This window comes from Anser anser (assembly GCF_964211835.1).
Source record: "Anser anser genome assembly, chromosome: 2".
Classification (NCBI taxonomy): Eukaryota; Metazoa; Chordata; class Aves; order Anseriformes; family Anatidae; genus Anser; species Anser anser.
This window is the reverse complement of record NC_139721.1, coordinates 148,296,879-148,317,558: the sequence shown is the minus strand read 5'-3', so window position 1 is coordinate 148,317,558 and position 20,680 is coordinate 148,296,879. Positions and strand designations below refer to the sequence as shown.

The window sequence follows — 20,680 nt, the reverse complement described above, 5'->3', positions numbered from 1 at the left end:
GCAGTACCAAAGACTATTGGCTTAACGAGCTGCACTTAAAATGTGTGAGCTGCAGTAATGAAAATCGGGTTTCCTTTTCCTTAGATGTTTGTGTTAGTGCACAGGAAGGACATATAAATGCAACAGCCAGATACATTGCATATAAATACAAATCAGTTATCTGCTTGGATCCTGCTTCTTGGAAGTAGGCAAGGCTTATCTAGTTAACCTGCCTTGCTTAGTACAGGGGTATATCATGGCTACCTGGCTTATGAAAATTTTCACTCTGTGACTTTTCTGAGTTTGATTCATATATTGTTGCATCAGAGATAACAGCATTGCTATAGCATAAAGAGGTGAAAATGTGCACTATGAAAGAGAACTCAAGAGAGAGCAATGAGAGAGAAAAATGACTGTGCCTGGGCTTCTGTGCCTCTCTCGCTCCTGGATTCACCCACCTGGAGCAAAGCAAATGGCACGCAACATGCTCTGCAGGGTGGATCATCAGCAGCAACCACATAGCTGAGTGTACTCGGCACATAATTTTTTTCCGTTTTTGCCTGTGCCATTTAGTCAGCAGCTGGGTTTTTTTATTTTTTGTTTGTTTGAATAGGCTTTCCATGTATGTATGATGAGTTTGAGAACAGCCATGCCTTGTAGGAATAACTGTTTTAGGATGTGCATTCCTCCTGCTTGGAAGCCTTGTCTTTTGGGGCTCTGTAAACTGCAGAGGAAAATTCTGTTGCCATATGAGAGTGATCTAAGTCTCATACAGTGTCAAATCCCTTACCTGTAAAGCATTGTGTCTCTCACCGTCTCCTCTTGTAGGTATTTTTACTGTTCCTATTGGGCTGGGACAGATAATATTCACATTGTTGGACTGCATTTTTTCATTTATGTGAAAGATGCAATACTTTCTAATTCTCTTTGTAAACAGAGTATAAACATGTATTTCTGTAACGAAGTATGTCTAGATAGGAGAAAAGCATGCACGCATTATAGGAGATGTATATACCATGTAAAAATGGTACATCCAATGATGTGCCATCAGATTCAAAGTGAAAACTCGTTTCATTTAGCTTTGAGTCTTTTCAAAGCTGGCTTAGTGAAGTTTGCTCTATCGCTGTCACTAAAGACATGGTATTTCAATAGATTTGAACTGTAACTCAGAGAATTGAACTGTAACTCAGAGCTCTATATTAAAACAGCATGCATGAGTTTCATTTTATAGCCAGGGAATCTGAATCGCAGACTGGAAATTCATTAGACTGACTAGTGAAAACTGGACTAAAAGACTGGGCATCATTCTGGGAACAAGCTCATTTCTTTTTGGTCAGACATTTACAGGTTTTGTCATTTCAGTTGTGATTGCATATAGTGTAAGAGGAAAGGAAAATGAGAGCCATTTACAAATGCTGATATAAGTGTTTTAATGCAACAAAATGTTGCTATGGGAGAGAGATGGATGGGTATTTAAACAACAAAAGTTATATGCACCAGTTTTCTTTCTTTGTGATAGAAAATCATTGCTGGCAGCTTGTCACATGATGATGAAATAGTTTAGAGGAAACGTACTTAGACAGTGCAATACAAAATAAACACAGTAAGTGTTATTTTTGTCCTGGGTAATGTGTAAAATTCATGACTTTCATAGAACCACAGAACCGCTGAGGTTGAAGGTACCTCTGGAGATCTTCTTGTCCAACTGCTCTGCTCAGAGGAGCATCACCAGAGCAGGTTGCTCAGGTTCGTGTCCAGCTGGGTTTTGAGTATACGTGTCTCCAAGGATGCAGCCTGCACCACTTCTCTGGGCAAGCTTTTCCAGCATTCGATCACTCTTGCATAATGACTTGTACTTCAGTACGTGCCTGCTGCCTCTTGTTACCACTGAGAAGAGTCTGGCTTTCTATACAGAGCAGCTAGTGATATTTTAGTACAATAAAAATTAAAATCTCTATGGAAAAACTCAGCATTCATGACTTCCAAAATATGAAAACAAATACAGTATTTCTCACCATCAGCAGTGTGTTGGAAATGGGAGATAAAAAATGAAAAATCTTTGCCTGGTGCACAGGGAGATAACAGACAGCGTGTATCACTTGATGCTGTGCTCTGCTGTTTGTCGAGTACTGTGTACACAGGCAGGATTCAGCTATTTGGATCCAAAAGTCAGTCATGACCAGACTTGTTAAGAAGCAGGGGAAAAGCCAACAACAAAAGCAACCAATCCAAAGTTACAATTTTCTCCATCTCTTGTTCTTTTACCTTTTTTTTTCTTTTTCTTTTTTTTTTTTTTCCTGTGAGACATCCACTTGTGGAAACCCGTCTATCAAATTTCCTCTCTGTTCCCCAAAAGAGATGGATTATTGGCACAGGGTGCTAAAGAGGTCTGAGAACTGATGGGTTTTTTGCACATCCACTCTGAAGTTGAGCAAGTGTGTTGATTACTCTCAATCTTCGTTCTTCATCAGTGAGGCAGGAAGAATATGTCTTTCTCTCCCAGTGCTGGGCTACCCCATCCCTCTGTCTGTGTGACAGGTGAGCAGTGTCTGGGTGAGCGATGTCTGGTCCGTAGGTGAGAGGACATGGTGCTGCATCATGGGCTGGGAGTGCCAAGGAGGGTCTGGGTGAGCAAGTGTCTTCTGGTGATGGAGGCGTAGTGGAAGGTGCATGGGATGTTTGTCTTTTCACTTTGGTGGTGCTGGTGTACAGCACCTCTTGGAGAGACGGTGAAAGGCACAGACTTTGCAAGTACATGGTACAGGGAAATTTAAGTTGTAATGAATGGCTGACTTTTCCTCTGCCATTCAGCTAAGTGTACGTGTACTTGTAAATCCCATGTTTAAATGTTCACCTCTGTTTTTTTTTTTTTTAAATAAAAATCGTTACTATATCTCTCCCTGGGTTTGAGACCAAAAATACATGGGCATGTAAGAGTAGCCTGATAAAAAATTGAATAATTTAAGGAAAGAAAAAAAGAAAATGAGGCTGGATGTTCAGGTGTAGTGATTTTATTAGAAAAGCACATAGGATTTCATTGGCAGTAGTTGGATCTGGGTTTTGACCTGTTTTCGTCTATTTAACCATAACCCAGAGCAGTGTATTTACACTGCATTTGCAGTACACACTTGTGTTTCAAGAGTTTCCGCAGATGCATATTCATATATTTGTCCGTCTGCCTTGTTTCCGTGGTACCAAGGCTGTGCATTGGTGCAGAGCAGGCCTGGGTTTTGGCTGAACGAGCAGGCAGGCAGTTGCACGGGCAGTAGAAGCCACGCAGCAGGCTGGGCTTTCCTGCGGTGCCCTAATGTGAGTCTGAGTGGCGTCAGCAATGATTATTCCAGCCTTTTTTTTTGCCGTGTTTGTTGTATTTTTAAATGAATTCATGTCATTTTGTAATGAGCACTAGTCACACAAGAAAACAAGCAAATTTCTCAGGCTGAAATTCACTGTCCATGGAACCAATAAAGGGGCAGTGTGATTGGGAAGAAGATGATGAACTTTCCTTTAAAACCAGGAAAATCATTACCTGCTGGGCTTAGCTCTGTCATGACCGAATTTGGGGCCGAAACAGATGCTGCTTGTCCTGTCTTGGTAAAGCCCTTGGGAAGGAGTCTGGCCAAGGTCTGAAATGAATTTGCAAGTCGGCTGAGCCAACTGCTTCCTTCACAGCTGAGAGCTGTCCGGGGAGCCCCGCTGAGCCCCCTGTTGCTATTGTTAAATGCAGAACACGGGGCTGATTTTGGTAAGGGCTGGCTGGGCTGGAGGGGACACTGGTGGCGGCGTGGTGAGGGCACGGCTGCTGCCTTCGGGCCTTGCTGCTGCCTGGGGCGCTGCCTCCGGGGCTCGGCCCATAAGGCGCTGTCCTTCCTTGAGGTAAGGAAGAAAGAAAAATTAAGTTTCGTTAGCCTGAGAAGACAGAATGGTTCTCTTATCCCCCTCACCCATGTTTTCAGTCATGCACATACAATTTTCTAAACATAAAAACAGCTGGTGGAAGCTACTTTCAAATGCTTATTTTAGAGGTATGGCCACCTGAAAGCATTTACCTACACTTACAAGGATAATGCAGGTGGTTTATAAGATATTCTTAATTTCAAGATCTAAATATAAGATTCTTGTGAAGTTTCCTGTGCCTTGCTGCTTCCTGTCTCCCTTAACTCTCCAAATATATTTAATATTAAAATCCTATTTGTTAAATCCTATATTCAAAGCATACTTTTGAAATTACTTAATTGCCAGCTTTTTTCCCCTTCCTGGAATTTAATTTCTTGGCTCTCCCAAGGAATGAAATGAAGGGATGTTAACATTAAGATAAACAGCTTTACAAATGCTGTTTCACTAAATCCAAATTGACGTAAAGCATTGTATGAATTTGGGTACAAAATCAAATATCAGTGAAAATGTCAGGACTGTGCATAATTCCATTATTGCATATAAATAAGTGTATAGATTCATAAATAGCTGGACATAAGCAACTATTTAGAACCCTTTAAAGCAGCACAGCAAAATGAGGTGGGAATTGACTGAGTCAAGAAAATTTCAAAAGAGGAGGTCTGATCTTACAGATATTCTTGTATAGGCCAATTGGAATTGCAACTTGGGAGGGGACTATAAATCAGCTTCAGCTCCTTTTTTAAAAAAATAAATATTTTGGACATAATTTTACTGACTTTAAAAGAAGTCAAAAAGACCTAAGTGATTTATTTTTCTTAAAGGACACCTTCTAGATGTTCTACAATTGGTCTAAGAGAATATTTCACTGTTGTGGAAAAAAAATGGAAAGGGAAACTGCTTAGAAAGTATAATGTATACAGGAATCAGAACTGTAGCTTCTTGGCATTTTAAGTTAACTGATTCATTTGTTTTTCTTTAAAAGAACGCTATGGAAAGCGATGCCTTTTTAGTGTTGTTTCAAGAAGCTTACAGAAATAAAATCCAGCTTCAGAATTATAATTACAGAATATCAACTGCCATATGTTATTTTGGTTGTTTAGCATTATCTCTCATGAGGTTTTATTGTGAGATTAACAAGTAATGAGTGAATTGAAGAGGAAGCTTTTTTTCCTGTCCCTCAGTCTGAGAAAAAACAATATACACTGCATGGTAAGTTTTGTTTTTGCATGTGTACATGCAAAGATTGTGACATTTTTGTTTTCCTTTGTAAACAAGAGAGATCAACAGAATGATTTGGATAGGCAGTGTCACAGTTCTTAGTCTACTCTTAATTTAGCCCATGTTCTTTGACACTGAATAGCTACATGTAGCACCACATGTACAGAAAACTCTCCGTTCGTTGTGGCCCCTACATAATGCTTTTTCTTCAGGTAAGGCCTTGCTTGTCAATCAAGGTGTAACATGGAATATATGAATTGGAGTTGCACAACTTTGGAAATTTCTGAACATATGATGATAAAACTTAAGCATAACATTGGCTTTTAAATTGTCTTTCTCCTCATTGGCATCTAATGAGCTATTGTCAACACATAATAAATTATTTCTTTTTACAGATCCGTAGAAGGGGTCATTTCTGAAGACAGGTCTTTCTAGATTTTCTAAAGGCATCAAAATGACTATGGGGTTGTCATTCTTCACGTCTGTTTCCATTATAACATGGAATACAAATGACTGTGTTCTGTGTTGGAGTATTAGATATGCATCTTCTGCATCCTAAGACAGTTTTTACCAGTTGCTGGAAGTGATCCATGTTGCAGGTTGGAGTTAAAAGGAGGCACAAATATGAGATAATTCTTTAATACAGGAGTCCTCTCTTTACTCCTAGGAATGGCCTAAGATTAGATGCTCCTGATACTTACTTGGTGATTGGGACTGGATTCTTGTTATATGCATTTGGCTGGGCTGTATCTAGATTATTGTAGCTTCTGAGGTCATGTTCTTCAATATACAGCAAACAAAGCTAGCTTTGAAACTAAACTGTAGAGTGGTAAATAAACTGAATCTTCTGAGAGGGAAAGGAAAATCACCCAAGTGGTAGTGTCAGTTTCTTAAGATATACAAATGTTTATAAAGAGTTACTTATTTAGTGACTGGTACAGTTCCTTCTCAGGTAAACTGTTGAAATCTGGTACAATTTGTTGATAAAAAAAAGCTGCTCATGAATAGAGAGATTGAATCCAAATCTGATCTCTAGGTAAGAAGTATTTTTTATTGTGAATTTCTGTAAGTACATCACATCTACTGGGTTAATTAATTTCCCATATATAATGTATTTTCCCTGGAAAATAGACGTGTTTAAAAATAGACATTTTTAAGAAATGGGGACCAGTTGGTTTTATTCCTCATTTATTTCTTTAAAGTCCACAAACAAACAAACCCAACCAACCAACCAAAAAAAAAAAACACCACACAGGAGTCTGTTTACTGGATCTTCAGACAGCATTGAAAATGAGTATATATGTATATTACTGAATTAGTAAACAGATGTTTGTATCAGAGCTGTATTTAAATTAATTACATGAGTGTTTTGTTAATTGCAGCTTTTACAGTCCTGTCCAAGTGTGACACCAAACTGTCCAGGGTCTAGCATGGACACAGTGGAGCATAAAAAGAAAGAACAGCTTTTATAGTGATTCAACCAATAAATATATTTACAGACATTTACTTGTCCAAAGTTGATCAAATGAAACGGTAACCTCAAAAGATGAAGCAAAGTCTCGTCTCTCATCAACATGGAAATATGGCCACAGTCTGAGGCCATCACAAGGTATCAAAAGCAAACAAACAAAAACCCGTCTCCAAAAGGTGCAGCATACAAGAAAAAAGGTATAGCTAAAAATTTTCAAGTGCCCCAAATGGTTTCTCTTAGTGAAGCTCCTGAACGGGAGGTGAATAACTTGCTGTAGAAATAGTTAAAGAGAAAATTTGGTTGAGATTTTTGGGTCTCCTTTGAGAGAATTGCCATGAAGAGAGGTCTTCAATCTGTTTCACTCCTGTAGTATTGCTGTCTAGTAGTAAGAGAAACTACCAAAAATTCACTACACTTTACATTAGAGATACAGGATGCAAAAGGAAAGAAGAAAACCCCACTCCTTTGCTATTCGGAAAGTGGTGTAGTCGCAAATGAGGTAACAGGCATGGACAAGGCACTGTATGGTGTGAAGGACTTTTTTGTTGGGTTAGTAATGCTGGAAGTCTTTAGTGGTACAACTGCAGGTTAAAATCACTAATGAGTTTATGCACTGACAGCTAGTAATTAAAGTACATGGATCATACTAATGCATCATTTCATCTACAAGCTGTGGAGTCTTTGATGAGGAGCTTGTTATATATTTCAAATCATCTGAAATTAAAAGTACAACAAAATCGCTTCACTTCTGTCCCCTTTCACCCAAGCCTCCAGCAAAGCCCTGCAGGGACACCATGCTGAACTAAATCTTAAGGAGTTAGATTCTATATCCTCATTAAAAATACTGCAAAATGCTACTATTAAGTATAGTGGCAATATGGTGATTTGACACTTTTAGTGTTATACTGATCAATTTCCATTTCAAACATCATAAACCTGCCATGGCCCACGGTCCCCAAAGATGTTTGGTAAAGAACTTTTTTTTTTAAAAATTACAGCATTTAATTGTAACTGATGATGCGTGTCAGTACCAGTCTCAGGAGGGCTTCCAGCTGCAGCTCCAGTAGAAATGAGAATTCCCTGCGTGACCCTGATGGCTTCTGCACCATAAAATCTTTCTCTTTATGGTATTGAAGTTAAAAGCGACACATACCTTTCCCAGTTGGATGTTTGGAGCGGGCATGCTAATGCCAAATCATGCTGAATAGAAGGAAAGCTTTCCGGGTTATTTGTTTGCATATTCTACAACATATATATGTTTGTTTGTTTCCTTTAAATAGCAAACAGCATTGCAGCTTGTTCAGTAAGTCCTAATGTCTAAGCTGCAGCTATGTGTTTTTCACTTCCACCACTATAGTTCATAGAACCATTAAGGTTGGAAAAGACCTCCAAGATCATCTGGTCCAACCATCCCCCTACCACCAACGTTACCCACTAAACCAAGTCCCTAACCACCACGTCCAGCCTTTCCTTGAACACCCCCAGGGACAGTGACACCACCACCTCCCTGGGCAACCCCTTTCCAGTGCCTGACTGCTCTTTCTGGTAAGAAATATCTCTTAATTTCCAACCTAAAGCTCCCCTGGTGCAACTTGAGGCCATTCCCTCTAGTCCTATCACTAGCTATCTAAGAGGCCGACCCCCAGCTCCCCACACCTTCCTTTCAGGTAGTTGTAGAGAGCAATGAGGTCTCCCCTCAGCCGCCTCTTTTTCAGACTAAACAACCCCAGTTCCTCAGCTGCTTCTCAGAGGACTTGTGCTCCAGGCCCTTCACCAGCTTCGTAGCCCTTCTCTGGACACGTTCCAGGGCCTCGATGTCCTTCTTGTAGTGGGGGGCCCAAGACTGAACACAGCACTGGAGGTGCGGCCTCACCAGAGTAGAGTACAGGGGGATGACCACCTCCCCGGTCCTGCTGGCTGCGCTATTCCTGACGCAAGCCAGGATGCTGTTGGCCTTCTTGGCCACCTGGGCACACTGCTGGCTCATGTTCAGGCAAGCATCAATCAGCACCCCCAGATCCTTTTCCTCAGTACAGCTTTCGAGCTGCTCTGCCCCAAGCCTATAGCGCTACATGGGGTTGTTGTGACCAAAGTGCAGGACCGGGCACTTAGCCATGTTGAACCTCATCCCATTGGCCTCTGCCCATCGATCCAACCTATCCAGGTCCCTCTGCAGGGCCTTACTACCCTCCGGCAGATCGACACTACCCTCCAACTTGGTGTCATCTGTAAACTTAATGAGGGTGCACTCAATTCCCTTGTTCAAACTATCAATAAAGATACCAAAGAGAATGGGCCCCAACACTCATTCCCATTGCTATCTTTGAATGAAGTCTGTCAGTAGCAGCAATGGAGATCTCCACGCAGGTGGGATTCCAGGCTGCCAGCAGCATCTGGAGGTCTTGTTGTGCAGGTGGCAGGACTGCGAGCAGCAGGGTTAGAAGCGAAGCTCCCTGGGCTCCTGGTCCAGCTCCCTTCTTGCAGTAGTGCCACCACCAGCAGAGAACACAGCTTTTGGCCACAACAAAGAAACAAGCGTCATTCTTATCTATGGCAGGTTGTTTTTCTGTTTTACTTTTTGGCTCTGTGTGTGATTCAAACCCTGGTAAAGTATTTTGTCACATGCAGATAATGCTGGTTTGACTGGTCTCTGAGCTGTGCTGCAGAGCACAAGAAGTCACGGGGACCACATCTCTTCCAGAAAAATTGCTGAGTAACTTTTAATGCCTTCTGTAACAAGTGATCTGGTGTATGCCTTATCAAGAGAAAGGCGATCTTCTACGGAAGTGGACTACAGCAGAAATAGTTTGGTAGATAGGAGGAATATATTATTCTGGCCAGTACAGATATTACTAGGCATAAACTCCTTGCAGAATTCTTGGCACAGTATAGCCACGCCAAACAGAGGCCTAATTTAGCTCTCTTTTACTCTTAGCAAAGATAACTTCACCTGTATTGTGTGCTGTGGCATTTAAAGACATTTCACAGCAGGAAGTTCCAATATAAACTGTAAGCAATGCTGTTGTCCTGCATAATTTGGATCAGAGACACTTAGTGTTTGAATGATTGAAGAACACTTCCCTGAACATCTTCCTTTGATGAACTTTTTTCTTTTTTTCCCTTCTCTATTACTTTTGGATTGTACATGGCTAATGGGGGCTCTGTGGAGAGAGATTTTTGTGTAGCGTAGAAAAAAGTCTTTTTAAAAAGTTTGTATTGAAGATTGTAAACATGAATCAATAAAAATAGAATTATCTATAAAGTATAGGGATACAGAAGGCATAGGAGGAAGAAATTTCTATTCATTCAGACTGGTCTGTCAGATAACAAGTTACTGTCAGATAACAATAACTCATGCACCAACTGAATGGGGTTTTATGTGCATAAAATAATCCTTCTTTATTTCTTTGTCCAGGTTTTGATTTTGTTGTTATACCTTTCCACCACTTTGAGCAAGACAAATTGTTGTTTTGGCTTATAGGAACTGTGCCACCGCTGTCACCAAACGAGGAGAATTGAATAAGAGAAGCAGTAGGAAAAAATCAATTTCTGCATATTGTTTCCTGTCTCTTATGGCTCTTGCTGTGGTTGTACAAAGTGGTGACTGACTTCCACTATCACTTTTGTAAGCAAGGGGCTAGTCTGATGTGTGCTTAATCACACTGGAAGACCGGAACATTTTAGTAGTTGAAAGATGTGAAGTTCTTACTCATTTGGTTAACTATTAGTTTAACTACAGGTTAAAGTATTTTATGATGCAAATTTATTAGGTTAGTTACTTGTGCAGGCGTATTTTTGCAAGGATATCTTGTGCTGGTTGAATTCAAGCTTTAATGTTGTGAAATGGAAGATTTCTTTTATGCTACAATGTCTCCTTCAAGAAAAGAACTTGTCATCAATTAAGAAAGATTAAGTTTGATATGTATAGAAAAAGACTGCTCTCACCCAGGAAGCTTTTGAAAACTCTGCTATGTATCACAGTTATATGGAGAGTTCAATTTCCTAGCAAAGCATGTCGTACATTTACAAGAAATCAAATTGTAACAGTCAGTTGTAAGGGAATTGATGCTACAGTCTGTGTTTTAGAGTATTGGACTAACACTGTGCCAGGCAAAAGAAATATCAATAGACTAAATAGGGGAAGGAAATACTTATGCTGATGGAATGAAGTATTGATTTAAAAAGGGGTCAAAACTTTGCTGTGTGCTAGAAATAATAAAATTGTGAATGTGCACTGGTGTATTTTTTAGAGATTTTCAAGATTCCTAGAGGCAGTAGTATTGCAAAATATATGGAACTACAATCCTGTTTTGTTTGCTTATGTATGACTGTAAGAAAAACAGATACTCTCTAAATTGTCTGACTTGGTATTGAGGTAGATATACACTGACTGGAAAACATACTCTGCGTCTGAATGAAGGATCCTTATTTACAACCTGTTTTTGAAAAGCCTAGGGGAATTTCAGTTCCATATATGCATTCAGTTGGAGGGCACTAATGGGTGTAAATCAACAGTTGTTCTGTAGACTTCGGGCTAAGGGTAACTCCCAACACTAAGGATCTGCCACTTGTCTTTATTGGCTTTTGGTGATCAGACTGGGTAAGGACTAAGTGTATTTAGAGGCTGAAGAATTTGTACTTGTGAGAAAGATAAGCAGAAAATGCAAACTATAACTTATCAATTAAAAATCTGTAAATATCTTTATCACAGTGTGATAAATATATTTCCATCAGCACAGTCTCCACCTGCAGTTTTACAGATAAGACTGTATTTGTACATCCCCAGGCTAACCAAGCAAACAGGGACAGGGAAAAAAAAATCTCTGAACTGAGAAAAACCAACTTGATAACAAGTTTCGAGTGTGAGTTCGTTACCTAACATGTTACATGTAAACAGGTAATATTGGGATGTTAAGGGGAAAAAAGCATAACATCAGTTGTAGTCTTTCCTTGTGGTGTGGGATAATAAATTCCACCTTTGAACTCCCTACCATGCTATTGTGTTGTACAGGACAGTACCTGGAGCAGTGAGACAGCTTTGACTGTAAAACTGACTGCATTCAGAGACGTGGGTACATGGCGAATTGCCATAGCTGTCACTTGATGGACTGATGTATGGCGTGTTTGCTTTTGGGATGAATGAAACTAAGGAGCCCGGTACTCTGAGAGCCTTGTTGAGTACCTGCCTGGGAAGTCTGTGCACTGAGGGTTTGAAGTTGGAAAAGGGCTGTAGTGAAGTACAAATGGGTTTGGGAGCTACCAACCCACTGAAGGCTGTGTTTGGACTTCATGGGTGCTAAGGAAGGGGAGCTCTTGCCACTGAGCGGCCACGTGCACACACCAGGCAGATGAGTTGTGCGTGTGGCTGGTTCTTGGGACCAGCCAGACCTGCTTTCTCCTTTGTCCGCGTTCCCTTTGTGTTATTTTAATAACCAGCTGCATTGATAATGTGCAAGGACTGGTTGTTTTTTATAAGCCACTTTTTTGTTTCTTTTAAAATAGAAAGATGAAAACTACAGAAGCCTACCACGAGATACTAGTAGCTGGTCTAACCAGTTTCAGAGAGACAATGCTCGGTCATCGTTAAGTGCCAGTCATCCCATGGTGGACAAGTGGCTGGAGAGGCAAGACCAGGTAATATATATGTATATATATATATTACTTTATCAATCTAATCGTTATGCTACTCCAAAGTATTACAAAGAAGTATATTCTTATGTGATATTGGCTCTCTAAGCAAGATTCAAACTCCAGAAGTACGGTGACTAAATTGCTATGGGATTGCTTCTGTTTCCAAAAAAACTGCACTAAGCCTGAAAATGGGCAGCTGCAAATTATTTCATTTTTGAGTTATACACCCATTTATATTGTATGTGGAATACTGCTGTTCTTCACAAATGATACCAAGAGGGTTAATTTATTTAGAGAATATTATTTTTATAAATATTTTGCTGTTAAAAGTTAATGATGTTATTACACAGGAGACCAATGTGGGTCAGTTTAAGCATTGCAGTTTTAAATGCTTGTTATTCTTAACCTTGCAAAATATATGAATAATAAATTTGAAGAAACTGCTATCATATTTATTTAGTGTACATTTCTACCACTTTTGATCTTGGGATATTTTGAGACACTAGTTCCAATTTGTTTTTCCTATATTAATAATCTGGCAGTCATAGAGGGTTGAAGGTCTGAAATTAATATTACATAGCAGTCACTTCATGTATTTGTATGTGTCTGAGATTTTTCAAGAAGTGCCTTGAAATGTACAATGAAAATGCACCTTTATTGTGGAGACTGGAGATATAACAGGAAGCCCATATATAGAATAGTGCATATATAGGATTGTTTTCTTATTTTTCTTCCGTATGCAATGTTGAGTTTTTGCATTGACATTAATGTACAAGGTTTGTATTTTACAGCATTAGGATATAAAAACAGAATTTGCTTTATACAGAGGAGTTTCAAAGAGAAGTTCACCTCCTGACACAGCCCAAGTTTCTCACACTGTGCTGTGTGAACAGAGGAAAAGTTTTAAAATCCAAATCTGGGCTGGTATCTCGTGACTGCTCTCCCTTACCTACTAAAGTCGTATCAATAGTTGAAGTTCAGCATGCCTTAATGCTAGGGTATTCCAAACATTCTTTATTCATCCCTATTCTTAGTTAAATAATATTACTTAAGTAATACCACACAGTATAAAAACCTTAAAAATGAAAAAACAAACAAAGAAAAAAACAAACCCCCCACAAACCAACAAATGTGAGCTATTAGCTATTCGTGTATCTTGTAATTAGCTGCAGATTCATTTCAACTCATAAGGCTCATGAAGAAACTCTGTCCTTGGTCCTTGTATTTTTTCCTCTGCACATTTAATGACAGGAATGGTGCTGGCAATTCCATTGCTGTTTTCCCCTCAGAAGGAGTACAGGTAGTACGGGTGAGTTAAACTACATCCATAACTGTCTCCATCTATATTGCAATGGAAAGTTGGTGCCCAGATCTGAAGGTGTCTCCTGTGATAGTGCTGTTTGTTTGATGTTTTCGAGGCATACTTCATACGTCATTAGATTTTCACTGTGGCAGTTAATGAAACTGTTGTCTCAGCAAAAGAGGTTGGATTGGGAATCTTAATAGTGATCTTCCTGTAAAATGTTGGGTACATAAATATTTTAATAGATGAGCATCCATGTTCAAAGAAGCATTAAGTTTTCTGCTGATTTTGGTCTCTGAACAGCTTAACTAGTTCAATTTATTCACAAATCAGGGAAATAATTGGGCACTAGTGGTAGTCTGAAATTGCATTTATTACCCTTGTTAACTGGTTGAAGTCTGAATTTGCAAATTCATATTTCTTATGAGCGACTTTTTGGCATTTTGTTTGTTGCTTTTTGAAGGAGAAAGGATTAATTCTTTCAGTGTGTTAATGAATCTGCCTGTACCTGGAAGATGCTTGTGCGATTTCATGCCAGCAGGATAATTAATTAGACTGAAAACCATCTAACAGGGTATGAACAGGAGAAGGCCTGTGGTGAAGACGGGCTGAAGTACAGCTCTGCAGAGAAGGGAAGGAAGGGCCTAGTGGAGAAATCCCCTTCCCTTTGTCTTTGGGTTTTAAACTCTAGTATCTTTTTCAGTGTCCTGTGGGCTCTGTTTTTCACTGGTTAGGCCTTTTACTTCTGTTTGCTTTTTGTTTAATTTAGCAGAGTTTTCTGGAAAGCTTGGTAATAAGCAAACCAGAAATTTCAGAATACAGTCACGTTCTCATTCTTTTAAAAAGACAAGTAACAAGTTCTTGTAACTACAGGAACTACAAATAGATGAGATAATTATTCCAGAGACAAAAGGCCAGTCCTATCTTACTGCCCCTGGCTTTAAAGCATATCATTCACTCAGAATTATTGTTGAATTTATAAATATTCTAGTTATAAATATTCTATATACTCTAGTTCCATACTTATAGTGTGTATAGCATTTATTTTTCTTGCAATATAATTTTTCGTATCCTATTTTCTCCCCTTTAGTAATGCTCTGTATTCAAAACTGTAGAAATACTGTCAGTGGAAATGGGTAACCTGAGAGCAGACGTGCAAAATGAGAAACTCCAACAAGGCTGCAGTGTAGTTTGCTAATCTGGCAAAGTCAATTCATTTAGCGACTTCCAGACCGATGCCTGTGTGTTCAGCACAGCCCTGGAGGCGGCTGGGGTGCTCTGTGCCAGTACGTGCACAAGAAGTAGCAGACAGTAGGTCTGGTGGGAGGTGTTAGGCCATGCCAAGAAGAAACCAGTTGTGCAGGGCTCATGACAGATAGGAGGGATGATAACAGTGCTGGTCCGACCTGCCTCTGTGGCTCTGCAGAGTAGATGGTTGGAAACACTGCGTTCATCTGGCAGACTCCAGGGGCTTGTCCTTGGATGGCGGCTTTCCTGGCTTGGATTGAATCGCTTCTCTCAAAGTTGCCTCACCTCCTCTTTAGAATATAAGGAGAAACGACACACCAAAAATGTCAGGATGATCGCTGTCAGCTTCTGTCATACATGAACGTTTGCTGGAATTGTGATGTGCCAAACAAGTGCGGTTGTTTTTCTGTGGACAGCGCCTCATTTCCAATAAGCAGAACCATAGAGCAACCAATAATCCTGCCACATCATGGCCTGCCCTGCAGATGAAAATGCAAGATACCTCCTTTCTAGGAAATCATTATAGGCTGCTGTAGAAGGGACTAATCAAGGCAGGTTAGATTTATATTCTAGTAGTTGTAGAGAAATACTTCTGTAGACTCGTGTAGGTTTTAGTGCCTTAAATGGAAGAATGCATGAAGCCTGTTAAAATTCCTTGAAGTAATTGCTTTTGCTCCTACCTATTGAGCTTTACTAGGGCTCTGCTAAATTAGAATGATACATCAAAGAAGTGGAAAAGATTAATTTTGCCTCCTGCGTCCTTTAAGATGTTATGGTTATATGAGCTGGTGAGCTACTTTTGCCTAAGGTTTGTTCCCAGTTTAGTTCCAGAGTTCTCCAGTTTTCTACAGGGCAAATTGATCAGTGTAATTCTCAGAAAGCTTTGGTATTTCTCATGGCCATGAAGGCAGTTATGTGAAACTGTTTGTACCAAAGAAACACGTTGCCATTATAAAATCAAAAATCCAAATACCATTTCAGAATACCTTTTAGAAAAGTAAGGCCTGTATTTTTTGTTACTGCTTCACTCAATAATTTCACTAGTTCTGTCGTACAGATTGCCAAGTGATAGTGATAAAAAATTAATTCTGAAATCTTTTAAGAAAAGAAAAAGTATTTTTTTCCCCTTCTTCACCTTCCCTTCCACAGCACTTTCTTTTCTCCCACAGCAACCAGGCTTTGAGAAATTACTTGAAATACTTTACTTCTATCCAAATTAATTCATCTATATGATAATATCACTTTTATTTGAGAAATCTTTTTTTTCTTCATTTCACCTCAAGACTTGCTCAGGGGCCTGATCAAATCTGGAATCATGCTGTTTCATACCAGGGAGACATGAAAATGTAACATATGAAAGAGTTAAATTTTCACCAATTTTTGAAATTTAAGTATACAGAACGCTTCTCTTGGGTGGTCATTTTAGTTTCATTAGTCGAATATTGAAGCTGGCAGCGATCAAGAAACCTTGAATTGAAATAGTATATTCCTTGCTCTGCTGGAGAAGCCTATTTCGCAGAAGGATTAAGAGCACCCTGCTGTTCTGTGCGCTGGGAAAAGGTGCGAGACCAGCAGGAAAGGGAACTTCTACAGCTGCCCTGCTTCATTTTGAAGCAGTTGGTAAGATTTGCAAATACAAAGAGATTGGTTCAATTAAACCTGTATTTAAATATATATGCATATATATATTTGTATTTGATACATATCTGTATATGTGTGTGCTTGCCCGCTAATGAAAGCAAGGTAGGAGATGAAGTAAAATTTCATGGTTATTACAGCAGAACAGGTCTGGTTCCTAAAATCCCAGTGGCTTCCAAGTACCTAGCAAAAGGCAGAGATGAAAGCAACTAAATTATATCCTGAAATGGGATGAGAAGTGGTTGCTATTGCTGTCCTCTTGAGCACAAATTTGCTGTGCAGAACACTTCTGGTAAGTTGTTTATGACATCCATCCATAGTGATCTTGTACAGTCTCTCTGGTTCCTTTTTCAACAATGAGATCAGATGTTCAAATAGCATATGGTCTTAAATCTCCAGCTATAGAGTACCTGCCTTCAGCTGTTATTTTCAGCACAATAAGGCCTGCTACGATTGAATAGACTCTAAAAACATTCAGATGGTATAAATTAGTGCATTTCAGCACTACCAGTTGAAAAAGAAAATCAGAGCTTCAGAGATAGGTTGGTGAATTTAAACCATTAATTTCCTTTGGATTCTTATGTGCCAGTTTACCTATGTTGTCAAATTTTTCATTTAACAACAAAACCCCTGATTCTATTTTATGCCTTTATATAAGAATAGAAGGTAGAAATGTAGCTCATTTGTTCTGTTTAGCTTTGAATGTTTCACAGGGGTAAAGCTAATGTATATAATCATCTTTATTTTCACTGGTGTACCTCTTTTGTGTTTCTCCTTGTCCAACAGGTCTATTTTTACTTTTTTGTTTGTTTGTTTGTTTTACTATTTCTGTAATTATACTACGTAAAGGTCTGCAATTTCTGTGTTTCATGAACAGGAGATGGAGAGGCTTGTGGGGCAGAGTTTGTTCCTGCCTCAGACTGCTCATGTGTAGAGATTGAAACTACAGGAAAAAATATTGTCGTTAGTAAAGAATTCTGCTAGTTAAAGATTTGGAAAAAGAATTATCTAGGCTTCAGTCTTAGCCAGTTGTCTGTTATTCTGTACAGTGTCAAATAGAGTCTCACTGCTTTTCTCCCTGAGTACATACATATAATTTTTCTCATGATAACATTAAGGAATATAGAACCATGACAGAAGATAAAGTGTAAAAGACAAAGATGGTAGGAAATGTTATGTTCTTTAGAACACCTTTCTGTCACAAAGACAGGTATGCTATCTATATGTTCACAGCTCTAGGCCTAATGCAGGGGCTCTGGCTCTTTTTTTGGGGGGGTCTTCACTGGATTGTCACAGCCAGCCAGGAGGCTGCCCAGGCACTGTGAGACCACGCAGAACCATGCTGAGGCTGATCATGAGATGAAGAAATGTTACCAGGCGGTGAACATGGCCCTAGCTTTATCATGCAGTTTGCTGTGTTTCTCCGGGCAGCGCTGTAGGACAATGACAAGAAAGGCTGGACTTGGCATGTGCTATCATATTAAATATTAGGCCATAGGGTAAACATGGACAGGTAGAAGCAGTGCCCAGCAGTGACCATTGGTAGGGGACTCACTTATGGCTTACGTTAGTCAAAGAGCTGATCAAAAGGCCTCAAGGTGCCCCTACAAAAGTTCAGTCTCCCCAGTCCCATACCCCCTTGCACCCACTCAGATTTTTTACTACTTGAGGGTGGTTCTTGTCCATGTGATCCTGACAGCTTCCACCTGATGGAATGGTCAACATTATTTTATGGTGGTCAACATCCCCAGGTGCTACGGCAATTGTACATCATGTAGAAGGCCAAAAGCTTGATCTGGAGTATTTTCTGTTAGCTGCTGCTGCAGGTAAATAGGTATCACCTGCTGCCTTTATTTGTGTATATTTGCACAATGTTAACTCCTTTAGCTCAGGAACAAAAATGTCCACTTCTGTCTCAGCAGGGGCAGCAGCTGCATCTGGCTCTGGGCTAACGAAATGCCCTGTGTGGCTGTCAGATGAGCACCATGATGCCTTGGAGCCATGGCTACGCACAGGTGTAATAAAATACATACATTTTTTGACTAATCACACCTTAGGGATGATTTGTATATATGATAGAGTCAAAACCATTAAACTTCCCAGAAGAATGTAGTGGTGTTAGGTATCACTAATCCGTATACGATCACAATTAAATGATTATTCTCTTGACTTGCTTCAATGCTCTCCTCCATTATATCTATTATATTGTTGTTATTACTACTACTACTACTACTACTACTACTGCATTAGAAAAAATACTGTGCAGTGAGATCCCAAATGAGATGCCTGTATTTCGGTGTTTATACTGTGAGAACATACATAATAAATACTGAGGCCCCCCTACAGTACAGTAGCAGAGTCTAGGTCCACCTCCAGCTGAAGGTGTACGTGAGGGCAACTGAGCTGAGTTCAGGCTGGACTCCACTGAGACACTTCCAGTGGCTGAGGCTCTGCTGGGAGTTTAGGTGCCCAAGTCCCACAGAAACAAACTCTTATGATGGCCATGTAAATTTTGTATTTTTATGTTTGTGATTTCTGCTTTATAAGGTTGAATTTTTTATTTTTATTTTTTATTTTTTTTTGCTACAGTGAGAATCAGAGTTGCAGGCCTTTTCTGGATTTGAGTCTGACTTTGGACCTAAATGGTTTCAGATACAGAATTCTAAATCTAAACTTCATTTCCATATCTAAAAGCCATTTTTTTTAGGTTCTAACTTGATCTGTGCCTGACTTTTGTGTAGACTCAAATTCTTTTCCCATTGGAATAGTTGTCACATATGCCGAATTCAGAAGAATCTCTTCTGCATCTAGCTCAGATATGAGTATGCTCATACACATATTTATTAATATTCTTTAAATGTGTGTATAACCACAGAAAAAGAAGCCTTAAAGAGAAAGGCCCATCTTTATAATGAATACATTAATATGTACAGGGATAAAATTTCAAAGTTCAAACTATAGTATGTATCAGTTTTAAGAAAATATGATCATGGAATTCAAAAGCTTGTGTATTTTTATGCAAAATGGACATTTATGGACATGCCCTGAATTGTATATTTTGGAAAGAGTTTCTTTTTCGTGTTTGTCTTGGAGTTATGAACAGCTTTAATGTTATTTTTCTGTGCTGAGGGTTTCAGTTTATATGAGATAGGAGGTTGGAATAAACAGCTTTATTGCTTGGGGACAGCTGTAGTAGTGCTGCTTTTATAAACAGTGTTTCATGCTGGCATCTATCTTGTTCTCCTTCAAAAATAATCTGTCATTTCATACTGTGTATTAAATAGGTGAGACGGTTTCAGGGCTACAGCCTGTGCTCGGTTATGTGCTGCTGTGTAGATATGAATGCAGAGGCAGGACGCAGTTCTGTATGTGGAGAGGTGTCAGGAGTCCACAATTTAAAAAAAAAAGGTTGACTTTACCAAAACAAACAAAAAAACAAACAAAAAAAACCCCTCAGGGATTGTAATGCTTATAGAAATAGACATGCACCATATGCAGATATATATCCTAAACGGTCACTCATATAGACGTGTATACATATAGACGTATGTACAGATGGACTGGGCTGAAATCTGAACAAGACCTACTCTGTTCTGCAGAGCCTTGCTGAGGAGTGTTGGCATACGTCATGGGCATTTTTAGGGTTGCTGGTAACCACACACTGCTGGTTTCATGCCCTTTTTGGACCAAACTATTTAAGTAATCATGTTATAATGGTGGTTAATGGTAATTAAGCTATGATACCAGGGAAGTATGTCATAACTCTTTTAAATTACATGGAGATTCTGTAAGAACCTTTAAATAAATTATTGCTGTTATTTTTCCTACCATTTCCTAAACATGTTGCAGAGCAGTACCATCTCTGGCTTTTTTGACTGCTGCCTGTCCGTGGTAGCAGGTCAGATAAGGACATCTGAAGGTCCCTTACTGTGCATGGGAGAGTGTTTTGTCTAAGGGATGTTTCAGATCTTCCTTTTCTGCTTTGAAAAACTTGCTTTCCTTTCCTTTCATCGCGCTGTGGAGAAGATTTATCTTCCAGTGTGTTTTTTTCTTAGCACGGGCATACACTATGTTGTATCCCAACTAGTTGTTTATAATAGAAACGGTCTCGGTATTTTCATGATGTGCCTGTTGCTGCTCCCAAGCTGTGTCCTCAGAAGCCCTGGTGGGAAGGCGCGATGAGTTCTTACTGCTGCAGGTGCTGATGGCTGGGGGGTGCCGCAGCTCTCCGGCGCTGGTCCCCAGGCTCTTGCCATAGGGCCAAGCAGGGTGGCTCAGCTCGGCTCAGCTCGGCT

The 20,680-nt window shown here is 39.6% G+C and overlaps 1 protein-coding gene across 12 annotated transcripts in view; it reads left to right on the top strand.

Annotated features, from left to right (window-relative positions):
- Positions 1-20,680, top strand: part of PARD3 (par-3 family cell polarity regulator) — a 448,908-nt gene that overhangs the window by 180,287 nt on the left and 247,941 nt on the right. For 9 of the 12 annotated variants that reach the window (XM_083826060.1, XM_083826062.1, XM_083826064.1 and 6 more), the window contains one exon: positions 12,068-12,199. The exons of the other annotated variants lie outside the window; for them this stretch is intronic. In XM_083826060.1, coding sequence (XP_083682186.1) covers positions 12,068-12,199 — 132 coding nt within the window. The remainder of the gene's footprint in view (positions 1-12,067; positions 12,200-20,680) is intronic. 12 annotated transcript variants of the gene reach the window in all.